General features: G+C 47.5%; 1 protein-coding gene across 1 annotated transcript; it reads right to left on the reverse strand.

Annotated features, from left to right (window-relative positions):
• Nucleotides 1–867: 867 nt before the first annotated feature.
• Nucleotides 868–23,074, reverse strand: LOC138354443 (keratin, type I cytoskeletal 18-like). Its single transcript, XM_069308634.1, has 3 exons — nucleotides 22,832–23,074; nucleotides 13,060–13,344; nucleotides 868–1,026 (listed from the first exon to the last, which is right to left on the reverse strand). The coding sequence occupies exons 1-3, from the start codon at nucleotides 23,072–23,074 to the stop codon at nucleotides 868–870; spliced, it is 687 nt and encodes a 228-aa protein (XP_069164735.1).
• Nucleotides 23,075–24,498: the final 1,424 nt, after the last annotated feature.

Consider the following 24,498-nt stretch of genomic DNA (forward strand, 5'->3'; position numbering starts at 1 on the left):
AAAAAGGTGACAGGCAAGAGGCGCTGAACTACAGGCCAGTTTCTTTAACTTGTATACCATGCAACGTGATGGAGAAGACCTTGAGGAAAAGGCCTGTAGAGCCTCTGGAGGAATGAAATAGCTTTGTAATACACCACCAGCATGGGTTCAGAGATGGTAAATCGTTCTTCACAGGTTTAATAGACTTTTATGGCCAAGTAACACAAATCAGGCAAGAAATAAGAGTGGGCAGACTGCATTTTCTTGGACTGTCAGAAAGCCTTTGACACAGTACCTCACACAAGGCTGTTACAAAAGTTAGAGCAACAGGTAGGACTAAAAGGTAAGGTGTTCCAGTGGATAAGGGAGTATCTAAGCAACAGGAAGCAGCGAGTAACTGTGAGGGGGGAGACATCAGAGTGGCGAGATCACCAGCGGAGTCCCACAGGGCTCTCTACTTGGACCCATCCTGTTTCTAATATATGTAAACGACCTTCCAGGGAGCATAGAATCGTTCCTCTCAATGTTTGCGGATGATACCAAAAATATGAGAAGAACCAAGTCAGATGAAGATAGACAGAGACTACAGGACGACCTAGACAAACTGGTGGAAAAGTCTAGAAAGTGGCTATTAAAGTTCAACTCAGGAAAGGGTAAAGTAATGAAAGTAGGCGAAGGGAGCAGAAGGCTAAACACAATGTACCATCTTGGAGGGGATATCCTGCAAGAGTCAAATAGAGAGAAAGATTTGGGGGTTGATATCACACCAAACATGTCCCCAGAGGCTCACATCAAAAGGATATCATCAGCGGCATATGCTAGACTGGCTAACATAAGAACTGCCTTTTGAAAGTTGTGTAAGGAATAGTTTAGGATCTTGTATACCACTTATATAAGACCAATACTGAAGTATGCAGCAGCTACAGCCTGGAGTCCATACCTAGTTAAACACAAGACAAAGTTAGAGAAGATTCTGAGGCATGCCAACAGACTAGTCCCGGAACTGAGAGGTATGAGGAAAGGCTGAGGAAGCTGAACCTCACATCCCTGGAAAACAGAAGAGTAACGGGAGTTAATATATTCACCTACAAAATTCTCAGGGGAATGGACAAGCATGATGGACAAAGACAAACCCTTTTGCATGGGTGGAACACGAACAACGGGACACAGGTGGAAACTTAGTACCCAAACGAGCCACAGAGACAGAGCAGTTAACAAATGGAATGCATTAAACAGTGATGTGGTGAATGCTGACTCCATGAACAGTTTCAAATGTCAAATGATAGAGCCCATTAGGCTAAGGAATATGTACACCAATTGATTTGACTGGAGAGGCGGGACGAAAGAGCCAGAGCTCAACTCCCACAAGCACAACTAGGTGAGTACAACAAGGTGAGTACACAGAGACATACACACAGAGACAGAGACAGACACACAGAGACAAACATTCCGTAAAGGGTCCGGTAGCTTGGTGGACAGAGCGCTGGACTCATAATTCTGTGACCCGGGTTTGATTCCTGGACTAAGCAGAGGCAAATGGGCCGAGTTTCTTTCACCCTTTCTTTCTATCACCCCGGTCGAGCGGACAGCATGCTGGACTTGTGATCCTCTGGTCCCGGGTTCGATCCCGGGCGCCGGCGAGAAACATTGGGCAGAGTTTCTTTCACCCTATGCTCCTGTTACCTAGCAGTAAAATAGGTACCTGGATGTTAGTCAGCTGTCACGGTCTGCTTCCTGGGGGTGGAGGCCTGGTCGAGGACCGGGCCGCGGGGACACTAAAAAAAGCCCCGAAATCCTCTCAAGATAACCTCAAGATAACCCTGATGCCCATGTTACCTTGCAGTAAATAGGTACCTGGGAGTTAGACAGCTGTTACGGGCTGCTTCCTGGGTGTGTTTGAGTGAAAAAAAAGTTAGCTAGTAGTTAGTAACAGTTGACTGATTGAGAGTTGAGAGGCGGGCTGAAGGAGAATACAACTAGGTGAATATACACGGAGACAGACACACAGAGTCACACAGAGACAGACACCTCACCAAAGAGCCAAAGCTCAACCCCCGCAAGCACAATTAGGTGAGTACACAGATGTCGTGCCGATTTTCAAGAAAGGTGATAGGGAGGAAGCACTTAACTATAGACCTGTATCACTGACAAGCATCCCCCTGTACAATACTGGAAAGAATAACTAGGCTAATACTGGTTGCACACCTAGAGAACATTAGGTTTGTAAACAAACATCAACATGGGTTCTGGAAAGGGAAATCGTGCCTAACAAACCTTTTGGAATTCTGTGATAAAATAACGAAGATAAGGCAAGACAGAGAAGGTTGGGCAGACTGCATATTTTTGGACTGCCAAAAAGCCTTTGATACAGTACCGCACATGAGACTTCTATTCCAACTTGAGAAACAGGCAGGAGTAGGAGGAAAGGCTCTAGCATGGGTAAGGAACTATCTAACAGGAAGGAGCCAGAGAGTTACGGTAAGGGGCGAGATGTCGGACTGTCGAACAGTAACTAGTGGAGTACCACAAGGATCGGTGCTGGGACCAATTCTATTTCTAATAAACGTTAATGACATGTTTAATGGAGTAGAATCCTACATGTCTATGTTCGCAGATAACTCAAAGTTGATGAGAAGAGCTGTGGCAGATGAGGATGTAGGATCCTCCAAGAGGACTTGAACAGGTTGCAGAGATGGTCAGAGAAATGGCTACTGGGGTTCAACACGAGCAAATGTAAAGTTAAGGAAATGCGATTAGGTGATAGGAGACCAAGGGGACAGTACACAATGAAGGGAAACTGTCTACCTGTGACGACGCGAGAAAGAGACCTGGGCGTGGACGTAACACCTAATCTATCTCCTTAGGCACATATAAATAGAATATCGACAGCAGCGTACTCTACACTGGCAAAAGTTAGAACATCATTCAGACACGTAAGTAAGGAGGCATTTAGGGCACTTTACACTGCCTACATGAGGCCAGTCTTTGAGTATGCCGCCCTATCATGGAGTCCCCACCTGATGAAACACATAGGGAAACTGGAAAAGGTTCACAAGTTTGCAACGCGACTCGTCCCAGCGTTACGAGAGATGAGGTATGAAGAGCGCATGAAGGAACTGAGCCTTACGACACTAGAACAAAGAAGGGAGAGGGGGGATATGATAGGAACGTATAAAATATTTAGGGGGATTGACAGAGTGGAAATAGACTAAATGTTCACACGGAAAAGAAGAAGAACGAGGGGACATGGGTGGAAGCTGGAAACTCAGATGAGTCACAGAGATGTTAGGAAGTTTTCTTTTAGCGTGAGACTAGTGAGAAAATGGAGTACACTTAAGGAGCTGGAAGTGGGAGCAAATTCTATTCATAATTTTAAAACTAGATATGATAGGGAAATAGAACCGGAGTCATTGCTGTAAACAACCGATGGCTAGAAAGGCGGGATCCAAGAGTCAGTGCTCGATCCTGCAGGTACAAATAGGTGACTACAGAAATAGACACGCAGAGACACAGAGACAGACACACAGAGACAGACATACAGAGACACAGAGACAGACACAAGAGACAGACACACAGAAACAGACACACAGAAACATACACACATAAACAGACACACAGAGACAGACACAGAGAGACAGACACACAGGGGGGGTCTGTGGCCCCCCAGACATAGGGGCCTCGTAGCCTGGTGGATAGCGCGCAGGACTCGTAATTCCGTGGCGCGGGTTCGATTCTCGCACGAGGCAGAAATAAATGGGCAAAGTTTCTTTCTTCCTGAATGTCCCTGTTACCTAGCAGTAAATAGGTACCTGGTAGTTAGTCAGCTGTCACGGGCTGCTTCCTGGGGTATGTGTGTATGTGTGTGTGTGTGGTGTGGTGTGGTGTGGGGGAAAAAAAGTAGTTAGTAAACAGTTGATAGACAGTTTAGAGGTGGGCCGAGAGAGCAAAGCTCAACCCCCGCAAACACTACTAGGTGAATACAACTAGGTGAATACACAGAGACACAGAGACAGACACAGTCTGGTAGCTGAGTGGACAGTGCGCAGGACTCGTAATTCTGAGGCCCGGGTTCGATTCCCGGACCAGGCAGAAACAAATGGGCAAAGTTTCTTTCACCCTGAATGCCCCCTGTTACCTAGCAGTAAATAGGTACCTGGGAGTTAGACAGCTGTTACGGAGCTGCTTCCTAGGGTGTGTGTTTGTGTGTAGGAAAAAATAGTAGTTAGTAACAGTTGATTGACAGTTGAGGGGCGGGCCGAAAGAGCAAAGCTCAACCCCCGCAAGCACAACTAGGTGAATACAACTAGGTGAATACAGAGACAGACACACAGAGACAGACACACAGAGGTAGACACACAGAGACACAGAGACAGACACACAGAGACACAGAGACAGACACACAGAGACAGACACACAGAGACAGACACACAGAGACAGACACACAGAGACAGACACACAGAGACAGACACACAGAGACAGACACACAGAGACAGACACACAGAGACAGACACACAGAGGCAGACACACAGAGACAGACACACAGAGACAGACACACAGAGACAGACACACAGAGACAGACACAAAGCGACAGACGCACAGAGACAGACACATAGAGACACAAACACACAGAGACAGACACACAAAGACAGACACACAGAGACACAGAATCACAGAGACAGACACACACAGGGACAGGCACACAGAGACACAGAAACCGACAATCAGAGACAGATACACAGAGAGAGACAGACATATGTTACAAATATTGCAGACATATACCTTGCATTGCGCAAGGTAGAGCAAGGTAGTACATGTGAAATGTCTGATCATATTACGCATATAATTCGTTGTTATGCGGTGAATATCTTATACTCAAAATGGACTTCATGATGATTCATGTTATTCGACAAACTAGGGATTCTTAAACCAAGGCAGTTTTCTACAGTGGCTGTTGAACCATCAAGCTGCAGTAGAAAGTGTTATCGTTTAGGTGAAAGACTGTGGCCCATCACTCTCCCCAGACCAATCCACGAGTTAACTCCAAAGTGCTGACTCTCTATCAAGGATGAACTCCAGGAAGGAAAGGCTGTTCTCAACGAGTGGCAATAGTTGTTATGATTGGGGCATGTCAATCGCCGCGATCGGTTGAGGACAGGGAATAGCAAAGCCAACTGTTAGACTGTGTTGCAGGCGGTGGGAAGAGTCCGGGAACTTGAACGACAAACGTTGGTTTGTTGGGCCAAGAAAAACCTCTTCCGAAGAAGACCATCGAATTCTTGAATACAATCGTCAGTCTCCCTTTATGTTGCCATCACGGATAAACTGCCATTAAAGGTATCTGGATGCACAGTGCGAAACCTAGAATGTTAAGGGCCAAATTGAAGAATGTTAGTGGCAGACAGCAGTGATTATTGACTATTAAATGTGAACGTAAATATAACAATTTCTGGTACAGTCCATCAAACAATGTCCAGTAATATACTGCAGTATCATACATTACGGTAACACCGCATGTAATGTGCCTTCATATTTATAAGATGGTAAACCAAACATCACATGGTTATTATATACATTCATTATCAAAAAGTCAGAAAGAAGTCATATTCGTTCAAGAATTTGCTGATCTTCGGGAGAGGTTTTTCTTGGCCCAACAAAACGACGTTTATCGTTCAAGTCCTCTGCCGATGGCGGTCATTGACATGCCTTTCTCATTAGCAACTGTTGCCACTCGTTGACAATAGTCTTCCCTACCTGGAGGTCATCCTTTATAAAGAGTCTGCACTCTTGAGTCGACTTGTGGATTGGTCTGAGGAGACTGAAGGGCCTCATTCTTTCACCCAAACAACAACAACACCTTATGTTAGAGTTAGACGATTAAACAACCATTGTAGGAAACTGGCTTGTTTTAAGACGCACTAGTTTGTTGCATAACATATATCATCACGTTGTTCATGTTGAGAATAAAATATTCATCACATGACAACGAACTACACCTGTAACGTGAGTGGACATTTTAGATGTCTGCTATATTTGTAACGTAAGTCTGACTGTGTCTCTGTGACGGTGTCACTGTTTCTGTGTGTCACTGTCTCTGTGTGTCACCGTCATTGTGTGTCACTGTCTCTGTGTGTCACTGTCTCTGTGTGTCACTGTCTCTGTGTGTCACTGTCTCTGTGTGTCACTGTCTCTGTGTGTCACTGTCTCTGTGTGTCACCGTCTCTGTGTGTCACTATCTCTGTGTGTGTCACTGTGTCTGTGTCACTGTTTCTGTGTGTCACTGTCTCTGTGTGTCACTATCTCTGTGTGTCACTGTCTCTGTGTGTCACTGTCTCAGTGTGTCACTGTCTCTGTGTGTCATTGTCTCTGTGTGTCACTGTCTCTGTGTGTCACTGTCTCTGTGTGTCACCGTCTCTGTGTTTCACTATCTCTGTGTGTCACTGTTTCTGTGTGTCACTGTCTCTGTGTGTCACTGTTTCTGTGTGTCACTATCTCTGTGTGTCACCGTCTCTGTGTGTCACTATCTCGGTGTGTCACTGTGTCTGTGTCACTGTCTCTGTGTGTCACTGTCTCTGTGTGTCACTGTTTCTGTGTGTCACTATCTCTGTGTGTCACCGTCTCTGTGTGTCACTATCTCTGTGTGTCACTGTGTCTGTGTCACTGTTTCTGTGTGTCACTGTCTCTGTGTGTCACTGTCTCTGTGTGTCACTGTTTCTGTGTGTCACTGTCTCTGTGTGTCACTGTCTCTGTGTGTCACTGTTTCTGTGTGTCACTGTCTCTGTGTGTCACTGTCTCTGTGTGTCACCGTCTCTGTGTATCACTATCTCTGTGTGTCACTGTCTCTGTGTGTCACTGTTTCTGTGTGTCACTGTCTCTGTGTGTCACTGTTTCTGTATGTCACTGTCTCTGTGTGTCACTGTCTTTGTGGTTCGCCGTCTCTGTGTGTCACTGTCTCTGTGTGTCACTGTCTCTGTGTTTGTGTCACTGTTTCTGTGTGTCACTGTATTTGTGTCACCGTCTCTGTGTGTCACTGTCTCTGTGTGTCACTGTCCCTGTGTATCACTGTCTCTGTGTGTCACTATCTCTGTGTGTCACTGTCTCTGTGTGTCACTATCTCTGTGTGTCACCATCTCTGTGTGTCACTGTTTCTGGGTGTCACTGTCTCTGTGTCTCACTGTGTCTGTGTCTATGTCACTGTCTCTGTGTGTCACTGTCTCTGTGTGTCACTGTCTCTATGTGTCACTGTCTCTGTTTGTCACTGTCTCTGTGTGCCACTGTCTCTGTGTGTCACTGTCTCTGTGTGTCACTGTCTCTGTGTGTCACTGTCTCTGTGTGTGTCACTGTCTCTGTGTGTGTCACTGTCTCTATGTGTCACCGTCTCTGTGTGTCACTGTCTCTGTGTGTCACCGTCTCTGTGTGTCACTGTCTCTGTGTGTCACTGTCTCTGTGTCTCACTGTGTCTGTGTCTATGTCACTGTCTCTGTGTGTCACTGTCTCTGTGTGTCACTGTCTCTATGTGTCACTGTCTCTGTGTGTCACTGTCTCTGTGTGCCACTGTCTCTGTGTGTCACTGTCTCTGTGTGTCACTGTCTCTATGTGTCACTGTCTCTGTGTGTCACTGTCTCTGTGTGCCACTGTCTCTATGTGTCACTGTCTCTGTGTGTCACTGTCTCTGTGTGTCACTGTCTCTGTGTGTCACTGTCTCTGTGTGTCACTGTCTCTGTGTGTCACTGTCTCTGTGTGTCATTGTCTCTGTGTGTCACTGCCTCTGTGTGTCACTGTCTCTGTGTGTCACCGTCTCTGTGTGTCACTGTCTCTATGTGTCACTGTCTCTGAATGTCACTCTCTCTCTGTGTCACTGTCTCTGTGTGTCACTGTCTCTGTGTGTGTCACTGTCTCTGTGTGTGTCACTGTCTCTATGTGTCAAGGTCTCTGTGTGTCACTGTCTCCGTGTGTCACTGTCTCTGTGTGTCACTGTCTCTGTGTGTCACTGTCTCTGTGTGTCACTGCCTCTGTGTGTCACTGTCTCTGTGTGTGTCACTGTCTCTGTGTGTGTCACTGTCTCTGTGTGTCACGGTCTCTGTGTATCACTGTCTCTGTGTGTCACTGTCTCTGTGTGTCACCGTCTCCGTGTGTCACTGTCTCTGTGTGTCACTGTCTCTGTGTGTGTCACTGTCTCTATGTGTCACTGCATGTCTCTGTATGTCACTGTCTCTGTGTGTCACTGTCTCTGTGTGTCACTGTCTCTGTGTGTCACTGTCTCTGTGTGTCACTGTCTCTGTGTGTCACGGTCTCTGTGTGTCACTGTCTCTGTGTGTCACTGTCTCTGTGTGTCACTGTCTCTGTGTGTCACTGCGTCTGTGTGTCACTGTCTCTGTGTGTGTCACTGTCTCTGTGTGCCACTGTCTCTATGTGTCACTGTCTCTGTGTGTCACTGTCTCTGTGTGCCACTGTCTCTATGTGTCACTGTCTCTGTGTGTCACTGTCTCTGTGTGTCACTGTCTCTGTGTGTCACTGTCTCTGTGTGTCACTGTCTCTGTGTGTCACTGTCTCTGTGTGTCACTGTCTCTGTGTGTCATTGTCTCTGTGTGTCACTGCCTCTGTGTGTCACTGTCTCTGTGTGTCACCGTCTCTGTGTGTCACTGTCTCTATGTGTCACTGTCTCTGAATGTCACTCTCTCTCTGTGTCACTGTCTCTGTGTGTCACTGTCTCTGTGTGTGTCACTGTCTCTGTGTGTGTCACTGTCTCTATGTGTCAAGGTCTCTGTGTGTCACTGTCTCCGTGTGTCACTGTCTCTGTGTGTCACTGTCTCTGTGTGTCACTGTCTCTGTGTGTCACTGCCTCTGTGTGTCACTGTCTCTGTGTGTGTCACTGTCTCTGTGTGTGTCACTGTCTCTGTGTGTCACGGTCTCTGTGTATCACTGTCTCTGTGTGTCACTGTCTCTGTGTGTCACCGTCTCCGTGTGTCACTGTCTCTGTGTGTCACTGTCTCTGTGTGTGTCACTGTCTCTATGTGTCACTGCATGTCTCTGTATGTCACTGTCTCTGTGTGTCACTGTCTCTGTGTGTCACTGTCTCTGTGTGTCACTGTCTCTGTGTGTCACTGTCTCTGTGTGTCACTGTCTCTGTGTGTCACGGTCTCTGTGTGTCACTGTCTCTGTGTGTCACTGTCTCTGTGTGTCACTGTCTCTGTGTGTCACTGCGTCTGTGTGTCACTGTCTCTGTGTGTGTCACTGTCTCTGTGTGCCACTGTCTCTATGTGTCACTGTCTCTGTGTGTCACTGTCTCTGTGTGTCACTGTCTCTGTGTGTCACTGTCTCTGTGCCACTGTCTCTGTGTGTCACTGTCTCTGTATGTCGCTCTCTCTCTGTGTCACTGTCTCTGTGTGTCACTGTCTCTGTGTGTGTCACTGTCTCTGTATGTGTCACTGTCTCTATGTGTCACGGTCTCTGTGTGTCACTGTCTCCGTGTGTCACTGTCTCTGTGTGTCACTGTCTCTGTGTGTCACTGTGTCTGTGTGTCACCCTCTCTGTGTGTCACTGTCTCTGTGTGTCACAGTCTCTGTGTGTCACAGTCTCTGTGTCTGTGTCACTGTCTCTGTGTGTCACTGTGTCTGTGTGTCACCGTCTCTGTGTGTCACTGTCTCTGTGTGTCAATGTCTCTGTGTGTCACTGTGTCTGTGTGTCACCCTCTCTGTGTGTCACTGTCTCTGTGTCTGTGTCACTGTCTCTGTGTGTTACTGTCTCTGTGTGTCACTGTCTCTGTGTGTCACTGTGTCTGTGTGTCACCGTCTCTGTGTGTCACCGTCTCTGTGTGTCACTGTCTCTGTGTGTCACTGTCTCTGTGTGTCACTGTCTCTGTGTGTCACTGTCTCTGTGTGTCACTGTCTCTGTGTGTCACTGTCTCTGTGTGTCACTGTCTCTATGTGTCACTGTCTCTGTGTGTCTGTCTCTGTGTACTCACCTATACTCACCTATTTGCACTTTCGGGGGTTGAGCTCTGGCTCTTTGGTCCCGCCTCTCAACCGACCAATCAACAGGTGTACAGGTTCCTGAGCCTATTGGGCTCTATCATATCTACACTTGAAACTGTGTATGGAGTCAGCCTCCACCACATCACTTCCTAATGCATTCCATTTGTCAACCACTCTGACACTAAAAAAGTTCTTTCTAATATCTCTGTGGCTCATTTGGGCACTCCGTTTCCACCTGTGTCCCCTAGTGCGTGTGCCCCTTGTGTTAAATAGCCCGTCTTTATCTATCTATCAGCACGCTGGACTTGTGATCCTGTGGTCCTGGGTTCGATCCCAGGCGCCGGCGAGAAACAATGGGCAGAGTTTCTTTCACCCGATGCCCCTGTTACCTAGCAGTAAAATAGGTACCTGGGTGTTAGTCAGCTGTCACGGGCTGCTTCCTGGGGGTGGAGGCCTAGTCGAGGACCGGGCCGCTGGGACATTAAAAAGCCCCGAAATCATCTCAAGATAACCAAAGAAGATCCTGTCAATTCCTCTGAGAATCTTGTATGTGGTGATCATATCACCCCTAACTCTTCTGTCTTCTAGCAACGTGAGGTTTAATTCCCGTAGTCTCTCCTCGTAGCTCATACCTCTCAGCCCGGGTACTAGTCTGGTGGGAAACCTTTGAACTTTTTCCAGTTTGGTCTTATGCTTGACTAGATATGGACTCCATGCTGGGGCTGCATACTCCAAGAATGGTCTGACATAGGTGGTATTCAAAGTTCTGAATGATTCTTTGCACAAGTGTCTAAATGTCGTTCTTATGTTAGCCAACCTTGCATATGCTGTTGATGTTATCCTCTTGATATGGGCTTCAGGGGACAAGTCTGGCGTGATATCAACCCCCAGGTTTTTCTTTCTCTCTGACTCGTGTTGAATTTCTTCTCCCAAATGATACCTTGTAACTGTCCTCCTGCTCCCTACACCTATCTTCATTACATTACATTTGCTTGGATTAAACTCTAACAACCATTTGTTCGACCATTCCTTTAGTTTGTCTAGATCTTCTTGAAGCCTCAAGGAGTCGTCCTCTGTCTTAATCCTTCTCATAATTTTGGCATCATCAGCAAACATTGAGAGGAATGAGTCTATACCCTCCGAGAGATCGTTCACGTATACCAGAAACAGGATAGGACCGAGTACAGAGCCCTGTGGGACTCCACTGGTGACCACGCCAATCTGAGGTCTCACCCCTCACTGTAACGCTTTGCTTCCTATTGCTTAGGTATTCCTCTATCCACTGGAGCACTTTACCAGTTACTCCTACCTGTCTCTCCAGTTTATGTACCAGCCTCTTACGGGGGACTGTATCAAAGGCTTTCCGACAGTCCAAAAAAATGCAGTCTGCCCAGCCTTCTCTTTCTTGATTAATCTTTGTCACCTGATCGTAGAATTCTATTAAGCCAGTAAGGCAAGATTTACCCTCCCTGAACCCATGTTGGCGATTTGTCACGAAGTCCCTTCTCTCCAGATGTGTTACTAGATTTCTTCTCACAATCTTCTCCATCACTTTGCATGGTATACAAGTTAAGGACACTGGCCTGTAGTTCAGTGCCTCTTGTCTGTCACCCTTTTTGTATATTGGGACCACATTAGCCGCCTTGCATATTTTTGGTAGGTCTCCCGTCTCCAGTGACCTACTATACACTATGGAGAGTGGCAAGCAGAGTACCTCTGCACACTCTTTCAATACCCATGGTGAGATCCTGTCTGGACCAACAGCCTTTCTCACATCCAGATCCATCAGGTGTCTCTTGACCTCATCTCTCGTAATTTCGAACCCTTCCAAGGCCGCCTGGTTTACTGCCCCCTCTCCTAGCGCAGTGACCTCACCATGTTCTATTGTGAAGTCCTCCTGGAACCTCTTGTTGAGTTCCTCACACACCTCTTTGTCATTCTCTGTATACCTGTCCTCGCCTGTTTTTAGTTTCATTACATGTTCTTTCACTGATGTTTTCCTCCTGATGTGACAGTGGTAGCTCTGGATCGGTCTTGACTTTGTTTGCTATATCATTTTCATAATTTTTCTCTGCTTCCCTTCTCACACTAACATACTCATTCCTGGTTCTCTGGTATCTCTCTCTGCTTTCTGGTGTTCTGTTATTTCGGAAGTTCCTCCACGCCCTTTTGTTCAGTACCTTTGCTTCCATACACGCCCTGTTAAAGCATGGATTCTTCTTTTGCTTCTCGGATTTTTCCCTTTGGGCCGGGATAAATCTGTTTACTGCCTCCTGATACTTTTGGGTGACATAGTCCATCATGTCTTGTATCGACTTAGCTCTGAGGTCTGTGTCCCATGGTATATCCCTCAGGAAACTTCTCATCACCTGGTAATTCCCCTTTCGGTATGCCAGTCTTTTGTTTTCTAGTTTTTTTTTGGGGGGAGATAAGTCCTAGCTCTACCAAGTACTCAAAGATCAATACACTGTGATCACTCATTCTTAAGGGGTGCTTCCATCTTAACCTCCCTTATATCCCACTCATTAAGGGTAAATATCAGATCACGCATAGCTGGTTCATCCTCCCCTCTCATTCTTGTCGGTCCCTTGATATGCTGGCTAAGAAAGTTTCTTGTTGCCGCATCCAGCAGCTTAGCTCTCCATGTATCTGGTCCTCCATGCGGGTCTCTGTTCTCCCAATCAATCTTCCCGTGGTTGAAATCCCCCATGATTAGTAGTCCAGATCCATTCCTACTAGCGAGAGACGCTGTTCTCTCTTAGAGAATTCTCCCACATATTGCAGGTTAGAACTTCCTTGTTAGAATTTTTTCCTTTGTGGTCTCGTTTGCAAACACTATCCTTAACACATGGTCTCTGCCCTTGTTGTACCAGCGCATCCTCAAAACCTTCTCAATTCTATGTTCAGTCCCTTCCATCTCGAGCCTCCTTAGTATTTCATTCGCTGCTGCTCTGTCCTTATCATTCCATTCTGTCCTATTAGAGCCTTCCTGCTCTTTATTACCCACAACTACCACTGATCTTTTTCTTTCCAGCAGCTGACTAGTGGCCTTTGCTGCCTCCTGCGAGGTGGCTGCTTTCATGGCTACCTCCCTCACTGTGGACATTACTTCCTTGTTCTTTTTTATCATTTCCGCAAATGTTGCTTGTACTATTGCAGTCCCTTCCAAAGAACCATTTTCATCTTCTCTTTGGATGATTATCTGAGCCTCCGTCTCAGTATTGTTCTCTTTAAGTGTTTTAATCTCCTCTTTTGCTGCTGTCAGCTCGCTTTGCAGGTTGCTTATTGTATTATTCATATCCTGCATCTCCCTTCTGATATCCTCCAAAACCAGGGCAAACACTTCCATCATTTGGTCACACTGACTTTTCCCTGTTCTCTTAGAAGTCCCCCACTGCCATGTTTGTCCCTGTTCTTACTATGTCTTGATAGGGTTTGCCAGGAGGGGGGCAGAGAAAGAGAGAGAGAGAGAGAGAGAGAGAGAGAGAGAGAGAGAGAGAGAGAGAGAGAGAGAGAGAGAGAGAGAGAGAGAGAGAGAGAGAGAGAGAGAGAGAGAGAGAGAGAGAGAGAGAGGGAGAGAGAGAGGGAGAGAGAGAGAGAGAGAGAGAGAGAGAGAGAGAGAGAGAGAGAGAGAGAGAGAGAGAGAGAGAGAGAGAGAGAGAGAGAGAGAGAGAGAGAGAGAGAGAGAGAGAGAGAGAGAGAGAGAGAGAGAGAGAGAGAGAGAGAGAGAGAGAGAGAGAGAGAGAGAGAGAGAGAGAGAGAGAGAGAGAGTCTGTGTGTCACTGTCTCTGTGTGTCACTGTCTCTGTGTGTCACTGTCTCTGCGTGTCACCGTCTCTGTGTGTCACTATCTCTGTGTGTCACTGTTTCTGTGTGTCTCTGTCTCTGTGTGTCACTGTTTCTGTGTGTCACTATCTCTGTGTGTCACCGTCTCTGTGTGTCACTATCTCGGTGTGTCACTGTGTCTGTGTCACTGTCTCTGTGTGTCACTGTCTCTGTGTGTCACTGTTTCTGTGTGTCACTATCTCTGTGTGTCACCGTCTCTGTGTGTCACTATCTCTGTGTGTCACTGTGTCTGTGTCACTGTTTCTGTGTGTCACTGTCTCTGTGTACTCACCTATATGTACTCACCTATATGTGCTTGCAGGATCGAGCATTGACTCTTGGATCCCGCCTTTCGAGCATCGGTTGTTTACAGCAATGACTCCTGTCCCATTTCCCTATCATACCTGGTTTTAAAATTATGAATAGTATTTGCTTCCACAACCTGTTCCTGAAGTGCATTCCATTTCCCCACTACTCTCACGCTAAAAGAAAACTTCCTTACATCTCTGTGACTCATCTGAGTTTCAAGCTTCCATCCATGTCCTCTCGTTCTGTTACTATTCCGTGTGAACATTTCGTCTATGTCCACTCTGTCAATTCCTCTGAGTATCTTATACGTTCCTATCATGTCCCCCCTCTCCCTTCTTCTTTCTAGTGTCGTAAGGCACAGTTCCCTCAGGCGCTCTTCATACCCCATCCCTCGTAGCTCTGGGACGAGTCTCGTTGCAAACCTCTGAACCTTTTCCAGTTTCATTATATGCTTCTTCAGATGGGGACTCCATGATGAGGCGGCATACTCTAAGACTGGCCTTACGTAGGCAGTGTAAAGCGCCCTAAATGCCTCCTTACTTAGGTTTCTGAATGATGTTCTAACTTTTGCCAGTGTAGAGTACGCTGCTGTCGTTATCCTATTAATATGTGCCTCAGGAGATAGATTAGGTGTTACGTCCACCCCCAGGTCTCTTTCACGCGTCGTTACAGGTAGGCTGTTCCCCTTCATTGTGTACTGTCCCTTTGGTCTCCTATCTCCTAGTCCCATTTCCATAACTTTACATTTGCTCGTGTTGAATTCTAGTAGCCATTTCTCTGACCATCTCTGCAATCTGTTCAGGTCCTCTTGGAGGATCCTGCAATCCTCATCTGTCACAACTCTTCTCATCAACTTTGCATCATCCGCAAACATCGACATGTAGGACTCTACGCCTGTAAACATGTCGTTAACATATACAAGAAATAGAATTGGTCCCAGCACCGATCCTTGTGGTACTCCACTTGTTACTGTTCGCCAGTCCGACTTCTCGCCCCTTACCGTAACTCTTTGGCTCCTTCCTGTTAGGTAGTTCCTTATCCATTCTAGGACCTTTCCCCCCACCCCCGCCTGCCTCTCGAGCTTGAACAGCAGTCTCATGTGCGGTACTGTATCAAAGGCTTTTTGGCAGTCCAGAAATATGCAGTCTGCCCAACCATCTCTGTCCTGTCTTATCCTCGTTATTTTATCATAGAATTCCAGAAGGTTTGTTAGGCACGATTTCCCTGTCCAGAACCCATGTTGATGTTTGTTCACAAACCTAATGTTCTCCAGGTGTGCAACCAGTCGTAGCCTAATTATTCTTTCCAGTATTTTACAGGGGATGCTTGTCAGTGATACAGGTCTGTAGTTAAGTGCCTCCTCCCTATCTCCTTTCTTGAAGATCGGCACGACATTTGCCTTCTTCCAGCAACTGGGCAATTCTCCTGACATAAGTGACTCATTAAAGATCATTGCCAGAGGCACGCTGAGGCACGACAGTACCTCCAGTGCCACCAGGCTCTGCAAGCCTTGTTCAGTGGAGTGAGCTGGCCATCGCAGCCCATCATAGTTATTGGAGACCCTGCGCTTCTGGGAAGCAAAAGAGGAACCAAGTTCAGTGAGCAGAGAAGTGCCAAACTTGGAAAATAGTCGGCGACGACGCTGGGCGGCGCCGCTGGCTGGACGTTGAGGTCTGGAAGGTGGGCGGGCAGGCCTAGCTGTGTGTCACTGTCTCTGTGTGTCACTGTTTCTGTGTGTCACTGTCTCTGTGTGTCACTGTCTGTGTGTCACCGTCTCTGTGTATCACTATCTCTGTGTGTCACTGTCTCTGTGTGTCACTGTTTCTGTGTGTCACTGTCTCTGTGTGTCTCTGTTTCTGTATGTCACTGTCTCTGTGTGTCACTGTCTTTGTGTTTCGCCGTCTCTGTGTGTCACTGTCTCTGTGTGTCACTGTCTCTGTGTTTGTGTCACTGTTTCTGTGTGTCACTGTATTTGTGTGTCACCGTCTCTGTGTGTCACTGTCTCTGTGTGTCACTGTCTCTGTGTGTCACTGTCTCTGTGTGTCACTGTCTCTGTGTGTCGTTACGGTGCCCTCTCCTATTTCTTTCGTTTGCCGGCTTAAAGAGTCATATCAGCTCTCCCTACTGATTCTCTGAGGTTTAGGGAGTCTAATGATATATGTGGCGACCAGACCAGCTGCCAGTTAAGGGAAGGAAGTTATATTTTAAGTTGTAAATAAAGGAAAATTGGCGCCCTGTTATAAAATGAAACGGTATCCCCTACGGCAGATATGACCTTTTGGAAGGGACATTGCCGATCGCGGATTGGCCGACGTAGGTCGCGGGCGACCAATCAGGGCCCGCCATAACGTCACCGAGTGCCCCGGGCCAACGTCAGAGTGGATCTGACCTTGGAAGCGACAGGACGCGCCTCGGTCTGCTCTCAAGGATTGGAGGCTCTGCAAGCCTTGTTCAGTGGAGTGAGCTGGCCATCGCAGCCCATCATAGTTATTGGAGACCCTGCGCTTCTGGGAAGCAAAAGAGGAACCAAGTTCAGTGAGCAGAGAAGTGCCAAACTTGGAAAATAGTCGGCGACGACGCTGGGCGGCGCCGCTGGCTGGACGTTGAGGTCTGGAAGGTGGGCGGGCAGGCCTAGCTGTGACTGGGGTCACATCCACTGAGGATCTAGGAAGGACGACACCGTGCCTAGGACAAGGAGCAACGCCCTGTGGGAGAGGCGAGTGTGGGGAAAAATAGTGATTAGCTCAGCGCCCATCGATGAACCAGGATTGGGGCAGCTGAATCTCAGGGATTGGAACGGCGACGACGCGAAGGCTTCACGACACCTGAGGACCTGTGGAACGTCCTGGATCGTCAAGGATCGACCCAAGGAAGAGTGGGAACCTCACACCATCGAGGGACAGGCGTCGTGAGCCAGGAATGTAAGGTAGATCATTTTCCCTCCCATTACCCCTTGTATGAGTAGGCTAGTTAGGCCACAATATTTACTTGTGTATGTGGCAGCAAGACTTGATTACTTTAATAGTAGAATAGGCTGAAAGGCAGCTTGAGTCCAGGACTGTCAGAGAGGACAGTGTGTATGGATGGCAAGACAGTGAAGAAGAGGCGCCGACGTGGTGAAGAGGCCCTCCTGTGAGAGTGTGAGACTCCTGTCTTCCTGCCCAGTTGAAGGAGTGTTGGAGGTCGTGGAAGAAGAGGCTGACGATCTCCAGACTCATTATCCATATTCCATATTCATGTATTACTTGTGATTGTGTGTGTGTGTTCATGTAATTTGCATCAGTAAATCCACACATTTTATTACTGTGTTTGAGTGTGCCTCCATTTATGATATTTCTCTATGAGCATACATTTCTGGCTACAAACAATATATAATACACCCACTGAACTGCATTGCTGGGGTGTAGATATAATAACCCAGCTGGCGACCTTGCTAAGAGGAAGATAGAGAAGACAGGCGGGAAAGGAGTTCCTGCAAACTTTTTTGTCTGGCAGGCAAGACTCAGGGAGGTTATGGTTATAGGTAAGCCTGAGTCTTCCTTCACTCCCCCACGGGTCTAGGCCGGAACTGTTAACAGCAGTTTCCCCGTGTTTGACTGAAGGGCTTCCAGGGTGAATCAGTGGCACCCCTTTGTGGTGGAAGCAAAGACCTGCGGAGGTGGGCATTGTTGGTCCTCTCTTGTGTGACCAAGGAGACTCCGGTGAATCCAGGGAGTCGGAGGGGCTGAGTATTTGGGCCTTTGAGCCCCTAGCAGCCGAGTGTTAGCAGAGCCCCGGACTGCCCACCCCCACGTGACAGTGTCACTGTCTCTGTGTGTCACTGTCTCTGTGTGTCACCATCTCTGTGTGTCACTGTTTCTGGGTGTCACTGTCTCTGTGTGTCACTGTCTCTGTGTGTCACCATCTCTGTGTGTCACTGTTTCTGGGTGTCACTGTCTCTGTGTCTCACTGTGTCTGTGTCTGTGTCACTGCCTCTGTGTCTCACTGTCTCTGTGTGTCACTGTCTCTATGTGTCACTGTCTCTGTGTGTCACTGTCTCTGTGTGTCACTGTCTCTGTGTGTCACTGTCTCTGTGTGTCACTGTCTCTGTGTGTCACTGTCTCTCTGTGTCACTGTCTCTGTGTGTCACTGTCTCTGTGTTTGTCACTGTCTCTGTGTGTGTCACTGTCTCTATGTGTCACCGTCTCTGTGTGTCACTGTCTCTGTGTGTCACCGTCTCTGTGTGTCACTGTCTCTGTGTGTCACTGTCTCTGTGTTTGTTTCACTGTCTCTGTGTGTCACTGTCTCTGTGTGTCACCATCTCTGTGTGTCACTGTTTCTGGGTGTCACTGTCTCTGTGTGTCACTGTCTCTGTGTGTGTCACTGTCTCTGTGTGTGTCACTGTCTCTATGTGTCACGGTCTCTGTGTGTCACTGTCTCCGTGTGTCACTGTCTCTGTGTGTTACTGTCTCTGTGTGTCACTGTCTCTGTGTGTCACTGCCTCTGTGTGTCACTGTCTCTGTGTGTGTCACTGTCTCTGTGTGTGTCACTGTCTCTGTGTGTCACGGTCTCTGTGTATCACTGTCTCTGTGTGTCACTGTCTCCGTGTGTCACTGTCTCTGTGTGTCACCGTCTCCGTGTGTCACTGTCTCTGTGTGTGTCACTGTCTCTATGTGTCACTGCATGTCTCTGTATGTCACTGTCTCTGTGTGTCACTGTATCTGTGTGTCACTGTCTCTGTGTGTCACTGTCTCTGTGTGTCACTGTCTCTGTGTGTCACGGTCTCTGTGTGTCACTGCTCTGTGTGTCACTGTCTCTGTGTGTCACTGTCTCTGTGTGTCACTGCCTCTGTGTGTCACTGTCTCTGTGTGTGTCACTGTCTCTGTGTGCCACTGTCTCTATGTGTCACTGTCTCTGTGTGTCACTGTCTCTGTGTGTCACTGTCTCTGTGTGCCACTGTCTCTGTGTGCCACTGTCTCTATGTGTCACTGTCTCTGTATGTCACTCTCTCTCTGTGTCACTGTCTCTGTGTGTCACTGTCTCTGTGTGTGTCACTGTCTCTGTGTGTGTCACTGTCTCTATGTGTCACGGTCTCTGTGTGTCACTGTCTCCGTGTGTCACTGTCTCTGTGTGTCACTGTCTCTGTGTCTCACTGTGTCTGTGTGTCACCCTCTCTGTGTGTCACTGTCTCTGTGTGTCACAGTCTCTGTGTCTGTGTCACTGTCTCTGTGTGTCACTGTGTCTGTGTGTCACCGTCTCTGTGTGTCACTGTCTCTGTGTGTCACTGTGTCTGTGTGTCACCCTCTCTGTGTGTCACTGTCTCTGTGTCTATGTCACTGTCTCTGTGTGTCACTGTCTCTGTGTGTCACTGTGTCTGTGTGTCACTGTGTCTCTGTGTCACCGTCTCTGTGTGTCACCGTCTCTGTGTGTCACTGTCTCTGTGTGTCACTGTCTCTGTGTGTCACTGTCTCTGTGTCAGTCTCTGTGTGTCTGTCTCTGTGTGTCACTGTCTCTGTGTGTCACTGTCTCTGTGTGTCACTGTCTCTGTGTGTCACTGTCTCTGTGTGTCACTGTCTCTGTGTGTCACTGTCTCTGTGTGTCACTGTCTCTATGTGTCACTGTCTCTGTGTGTCTGTCTCTGTGTACTCACCTATACTCACTTATTTGCACTTTCGGGGGTTGAGCTCTGGCTCTTTGGTCCCGCCTCTCAACCGACCAATCAACAGGTGTACAGGTTCCTGAGCCTATTGGGCTCTATCATATCTACACTTGAAACTGTGTATGGAGTCAGCCTCCACCACATCACTTCCTAATGCATTCCATTTGTCAACCACTCTGACACTAAAAAGGTTCTTTCTAATATCTCTGTGGCTCATTTGGGCACTCAGTTTCCACCTGTGTCCCCTAGTGCGTGTGCCCCTTGTGTTAAATAGCCCGTTTTTATCTATCTATCAGCACGCTGGACTTGTGATCCTGTGGTCCTGGGTTCGATCCCAGGCGCCGGCGAGAAACAATGGGCAGAGTTTCTTTCACCCGATGCCCCTGTTACCTAGCAGTAAAATAGGTACCTGGGTGTTAGTCAGCTGTCACGGGCTGCTTCCTGGGGGTGGAGGCCTAGTCGAGGACCGGGCCGCTCAGACATTAAAAAGCCCCGAAATCATCTCAAGATAACCGAAGAAGATCCTGTCAATTCCTCTGAGAATCTTGTATGTGGTGATCATATCACCCCTAACTCTTCTGTCTTCTAGCAACGTGAGGTTTAATTCCCGTAGTCTCTCCTCGTAGCTCATACCTCTCAGCCCGAGTACTAGTCTGGTGGGAAACCTTTGAACTTTTTCCAGTTTGGTCTTATGCTTGACTAGATATGGACTCCATGCTGGGGCTGCATACTCCAAGAATGGTCTGACATAGGTGGTATTCAAAGTTCTGAATGATTCTTTGCACAAGTGTCTAAATGTCGTTCTTATGTTAGCCAACCTTGCATATGCTGTTGATGTTATCCTCTTGATATGGGCTTCAGGGGACAGGTCTGGCGTGATATCAACCCCCAGGTTTTTCTTTCTCTCTGACTCGTGTTGAATTTCTTCTCCCAAATGATACCTTGTAACTGTCCTCCTGCTCCCTACACCTATCTTCATTACATTACATTTGCTTGGATTAAACTCTAACAACCATTTGTTCGACCATTCCTTTAGTTTGTCCAGATCTTCTTGAAGCCTCAAGGAGTCGTCCTCTGTCTTAATCCTTCTCATAATTTTGGCATCATCAGCAAACATTGAGAGGAATGAGTCTATACCCTCCGAGAGATCGTTCACGTATACCAGAAACAGGATAGGACCGAGTACAGAGCCCTGTGGGACTCCACTGGTGACCACGCCAATCTGAGGTCTCACCCCTCACTGTAACGCTTTGCTTCCTATTGCTTAGGTATTCCCCTATCCACTGGAGCACTTTACCAGTTACTCCTACCTGTCTCTCCAGTTTATGTACCAGCCTCTTACGGGGGACTGTATCAAAGGCTTTCCGACAGTCCAAAAAAATGCAGTCTGCCCAGCCTTCTCTTTCTTGATTAATCTTTGTCACCTGATCGTAGAATTCTATTAAGCCAGTAAGGCAAGATTTACCCTCCCTGAACCCATGTTGGCGATTTGTCACGAAGTCCCTTCTCTCCAGATGTGTTACTAGATTTCTTCTCACAATCTTCTCCATCACTTTGCATGGTATACAAGTTAAGGACACTGGCCTGTAGTTCAGTGCCTCTTGTCTGTCACCCTTTTTGTATATTGGGACCACATTAGCCGCCTTGCATATTTTTGGTAGGTCTCCCGTCTCCAGTGACCTACTATACACTATGGAGAGTGGCAAGCAGAGTACCTCTGCACACTCTTTCAATACCCATGGTGAGATCCTGTCTGGACCAACAGCCTTTCTCACATCCAGATCCATCAGGTGTCTCTTGACCTCATCTCTCGTAATTTCGAACCCTTCCAAGGCCGCCTGGTTTACTGCCCCCTCTCCTAGCGCAGTGACCTCACCATGTTCTATTGTGAAGTCCTCCTGGAACCTCTTGTTGAGTTCCTCACACACCTCTTTGTCATTCTCTGTATACCTGTCCTCGCCTGTTTTTAGTTTCATTACATGTTCTTTCACTGATGTTTTCCTCCTGATGTGACAGTGGTAGCTCTGGATCGGTCTTGGCTTTGTTTGCTATATCATTTTCATAATTTTTCTCTGCTTCCCTTCTCACACTAACATACTCATTCCTGGTTCTCTGGTATCTCTCTCTGCTTTCTGGTGTTCTGTTATTTCGGAAGTTCCTCCACGCCCTTTTGTTCAGTGCCTTTGCTTCCATACACGCCCTGTTAAAGCATGGATTCTTCTTTTGCTTCTCGGATTTTTCCCTTTGGGCCGGGATAAATCTGTTTACTGCCTCCTGATACTTTTGGGTGACATAGTCCATCATGTCTTGTATCGACTTAGCTCTGAGGTCTGTGTCCCATGGTATATCCCTCAGGAAACTTCTCTTCACCTGGTAATTCCCCTTTCGGTATGCCAGTCTTTTGTTTTCTAGTTTTTTTTTGGGGGGAGATAAGTCCTAGCTCTACCAAGTACTCAAAGATCAATACACTGTGATCACTCATTCTTAAGGGGTGCTTCCATCTTAACCTCCCTTATATCCCACTCATTAAGGGTAAATATCAGATCACGCATAGCTGGTTCATCCTCCCCTCTCATTCTTGTCGGTCCCTTGATATGCTGGCTAAGAAAGTTTCTTGTTGCCGCATCCAGCAGCTTAGCTCTCCATGTATCTGGTCCTCCATGCCGGTCTCTGTTCTCCCAATCAATCTTCCCGTGGTTTAAATCCCCCATGATTAGTAGTCCAGATCCATTCCTACTAGCGAGAGACGCTGTTCTCTCTTAGAGAATTCTACCACATATTGCAGGTTAGAACTTCCTTGTTAGAATTTTTTCCTTTGTGGTCTCGTTTGCAAACACTATCCTTAACACATGGTCTCTGCCCTTGTTGTACCAGCGCATCCTCAAAACCTTCTCAATTCTATGTTCAGTCCCTTCCATCTCGAGCCTCCTTAGTATTTCATTCGCTGCTGCTCTGTCCTTATCATTCCATTCTGTCCTATTAGAGCCTTCCTGCTCTTTATTACCCACAACTACCACTGATCTTTTTCTTTCCAGCAGCTGACTAGTGGCCTTTGCTGCCTCCTGCGAGGTGGCTGCTTTCATGGCTACCTCCCTCACTGTGGACATTACTTCCTTGTTCTTTTTTATCATTTCCGCAAATGTTGCTTGTACTATTGCAGTCCCTTCCAAAGAACCATTTTCATCTTCTCTTTGGATGATTATCTGAGCCTCCGTCTCAGTATTGTTCTCTTTAAGTGTTTTAATCTCCTCTTTTGCTGCTGTCAGCTCGCTTTGCAGGTTGCTTATTGTATTATTCATATCCTGCATCTCCCTTCTGATATCCTCCAAAACCAGGGCAAACACTTCCATCATTTGGTCACACTGACTTTTCCCTGTTCTCTTAGAAGTCCCCCAGTGCCATGTTTGTCCCTGTTCTTACTATGTCTTGATAGGGTTTGCCAGGAGGGGGGCAGAGAGAGAGAGAGAGAGAGAGAGAGAGAGAGAGAGAGAGAGAGAGAGAGAGAGAGAGAGAGAGAGAGAGAGAGAGAGAGAGAGAGAGAGAGAGAGAGAGAGAGAGAGAGAGAGAGAGAGAGGGAGAGAGAGGGAGAGAGAGAGAGAGAGAGAGAGGGGGAGAGAGGGAGAGGGAGAGAGAGGGAGAGAGAGAGAGAGAGAGAGAGAGAGAGAGAGAGAGAGAGAGAGAGAGAGAGAGAGAGAGAGAGAGAGAGAGAGAGAGAGAGAGAGAGAGAGAGAGAGAGAGAGAGAGAGAGAGAGAGAGAGAGAGAGAGAGAGAGAGAGAGAGAGAGAGAGAGAGAGAGAGAGAGAGAGAGAGAGAGAGAGAGAGAGAGAGGGAGAGAGAGAGAGAGAGAGAGAGAGAGAGAGAGAGAGAGAGAGAGAGAGAGAGAGAGAGAGAGAGAGAGAGAGAGAGAGAGAGAGAGAGAGAGAGAGAGAGAGAGAGAGAGAGAGAGAGAGAGAGAGAGAGTCTGTGTGTCACTGTCTCTGTGTGTCACTGTCTCTGTGTGTCACTGTCTCTGTGTGTCACCGTCTCTGTGTGTCACTATCTCTGTGTGTCACTGTTTCTGTGTGTCTCTGTCTCTGTGTGTCACTGTTTCTGTGTGTCACTATCTCTGTGTGTCACCGTCTCTGTGTGTCACTATCTCGGTGTGTCACTGTGTCTGTGTCACTGTCTCTGTGTGTCACTGTCTCTGTGTGTCACTGTTTCTGTGTGTCACTATCTCTGTGTGTCACCGTCTCTGTGTGTCACTATCTCTGTGTGTTACTGTGTCTGTGTCACTGTTTCTGTGTGTCACTGTCTCTGTGTGTCACTGTCTCTGTGTGTCACTGTTTCTGTGTGTCACTGTCTCTGTGTGTCACTGTCTGTGTGTCACCGTCTCTGTGTATCACTATCTCTGTGTGTCACTGTCTCTGTGTGTCACTGTTTCTGTGTGTCACTGTCTCTGTGTGTCTCTGTTTCTGTATGTCACTGTCTCTGTGTGTCACTGTCTTTGTGTTTCGCCGTCTCTGTGTGTCACTGTCTCTGTGTGTCACTGTCTCTGTGTTTGTGTCACTGTTTCTGTGTGTCACTGTATTTGTGTGTCACCGTCTCTGTGTGTCACTGTCTCTGTGTGTCACTGTCTCTGTGTGTCGTTACGGTGCCCTCTCCTATTTCTTTCGTTTGCCGGCTTAAAGAGTCATATCAGCTCTCCCTACTGATTCTCTGAGGTTTAGGGAGTCTAATGATATATGTGGCGACCAGACCGGCTGCCAGTTAAGGGAAGGAAGTTATATTTTAAGTTGTA

Source organism: Procambarus clarkii, chromosome 63 (assembly GCF_040958095.1).
Source record: "Procambarus clarkii isolate CNS0578487 chromosome 63, FALCON_Pclarkii_2.0, whole genome shotgun sequence".
NCBI classification, from domain to species: Eukaryota; Metazoa; Arthropoda; class Malacostraca; order Decapoda; family Cambaridae; genus Procambarus; species Procambarus clarkii.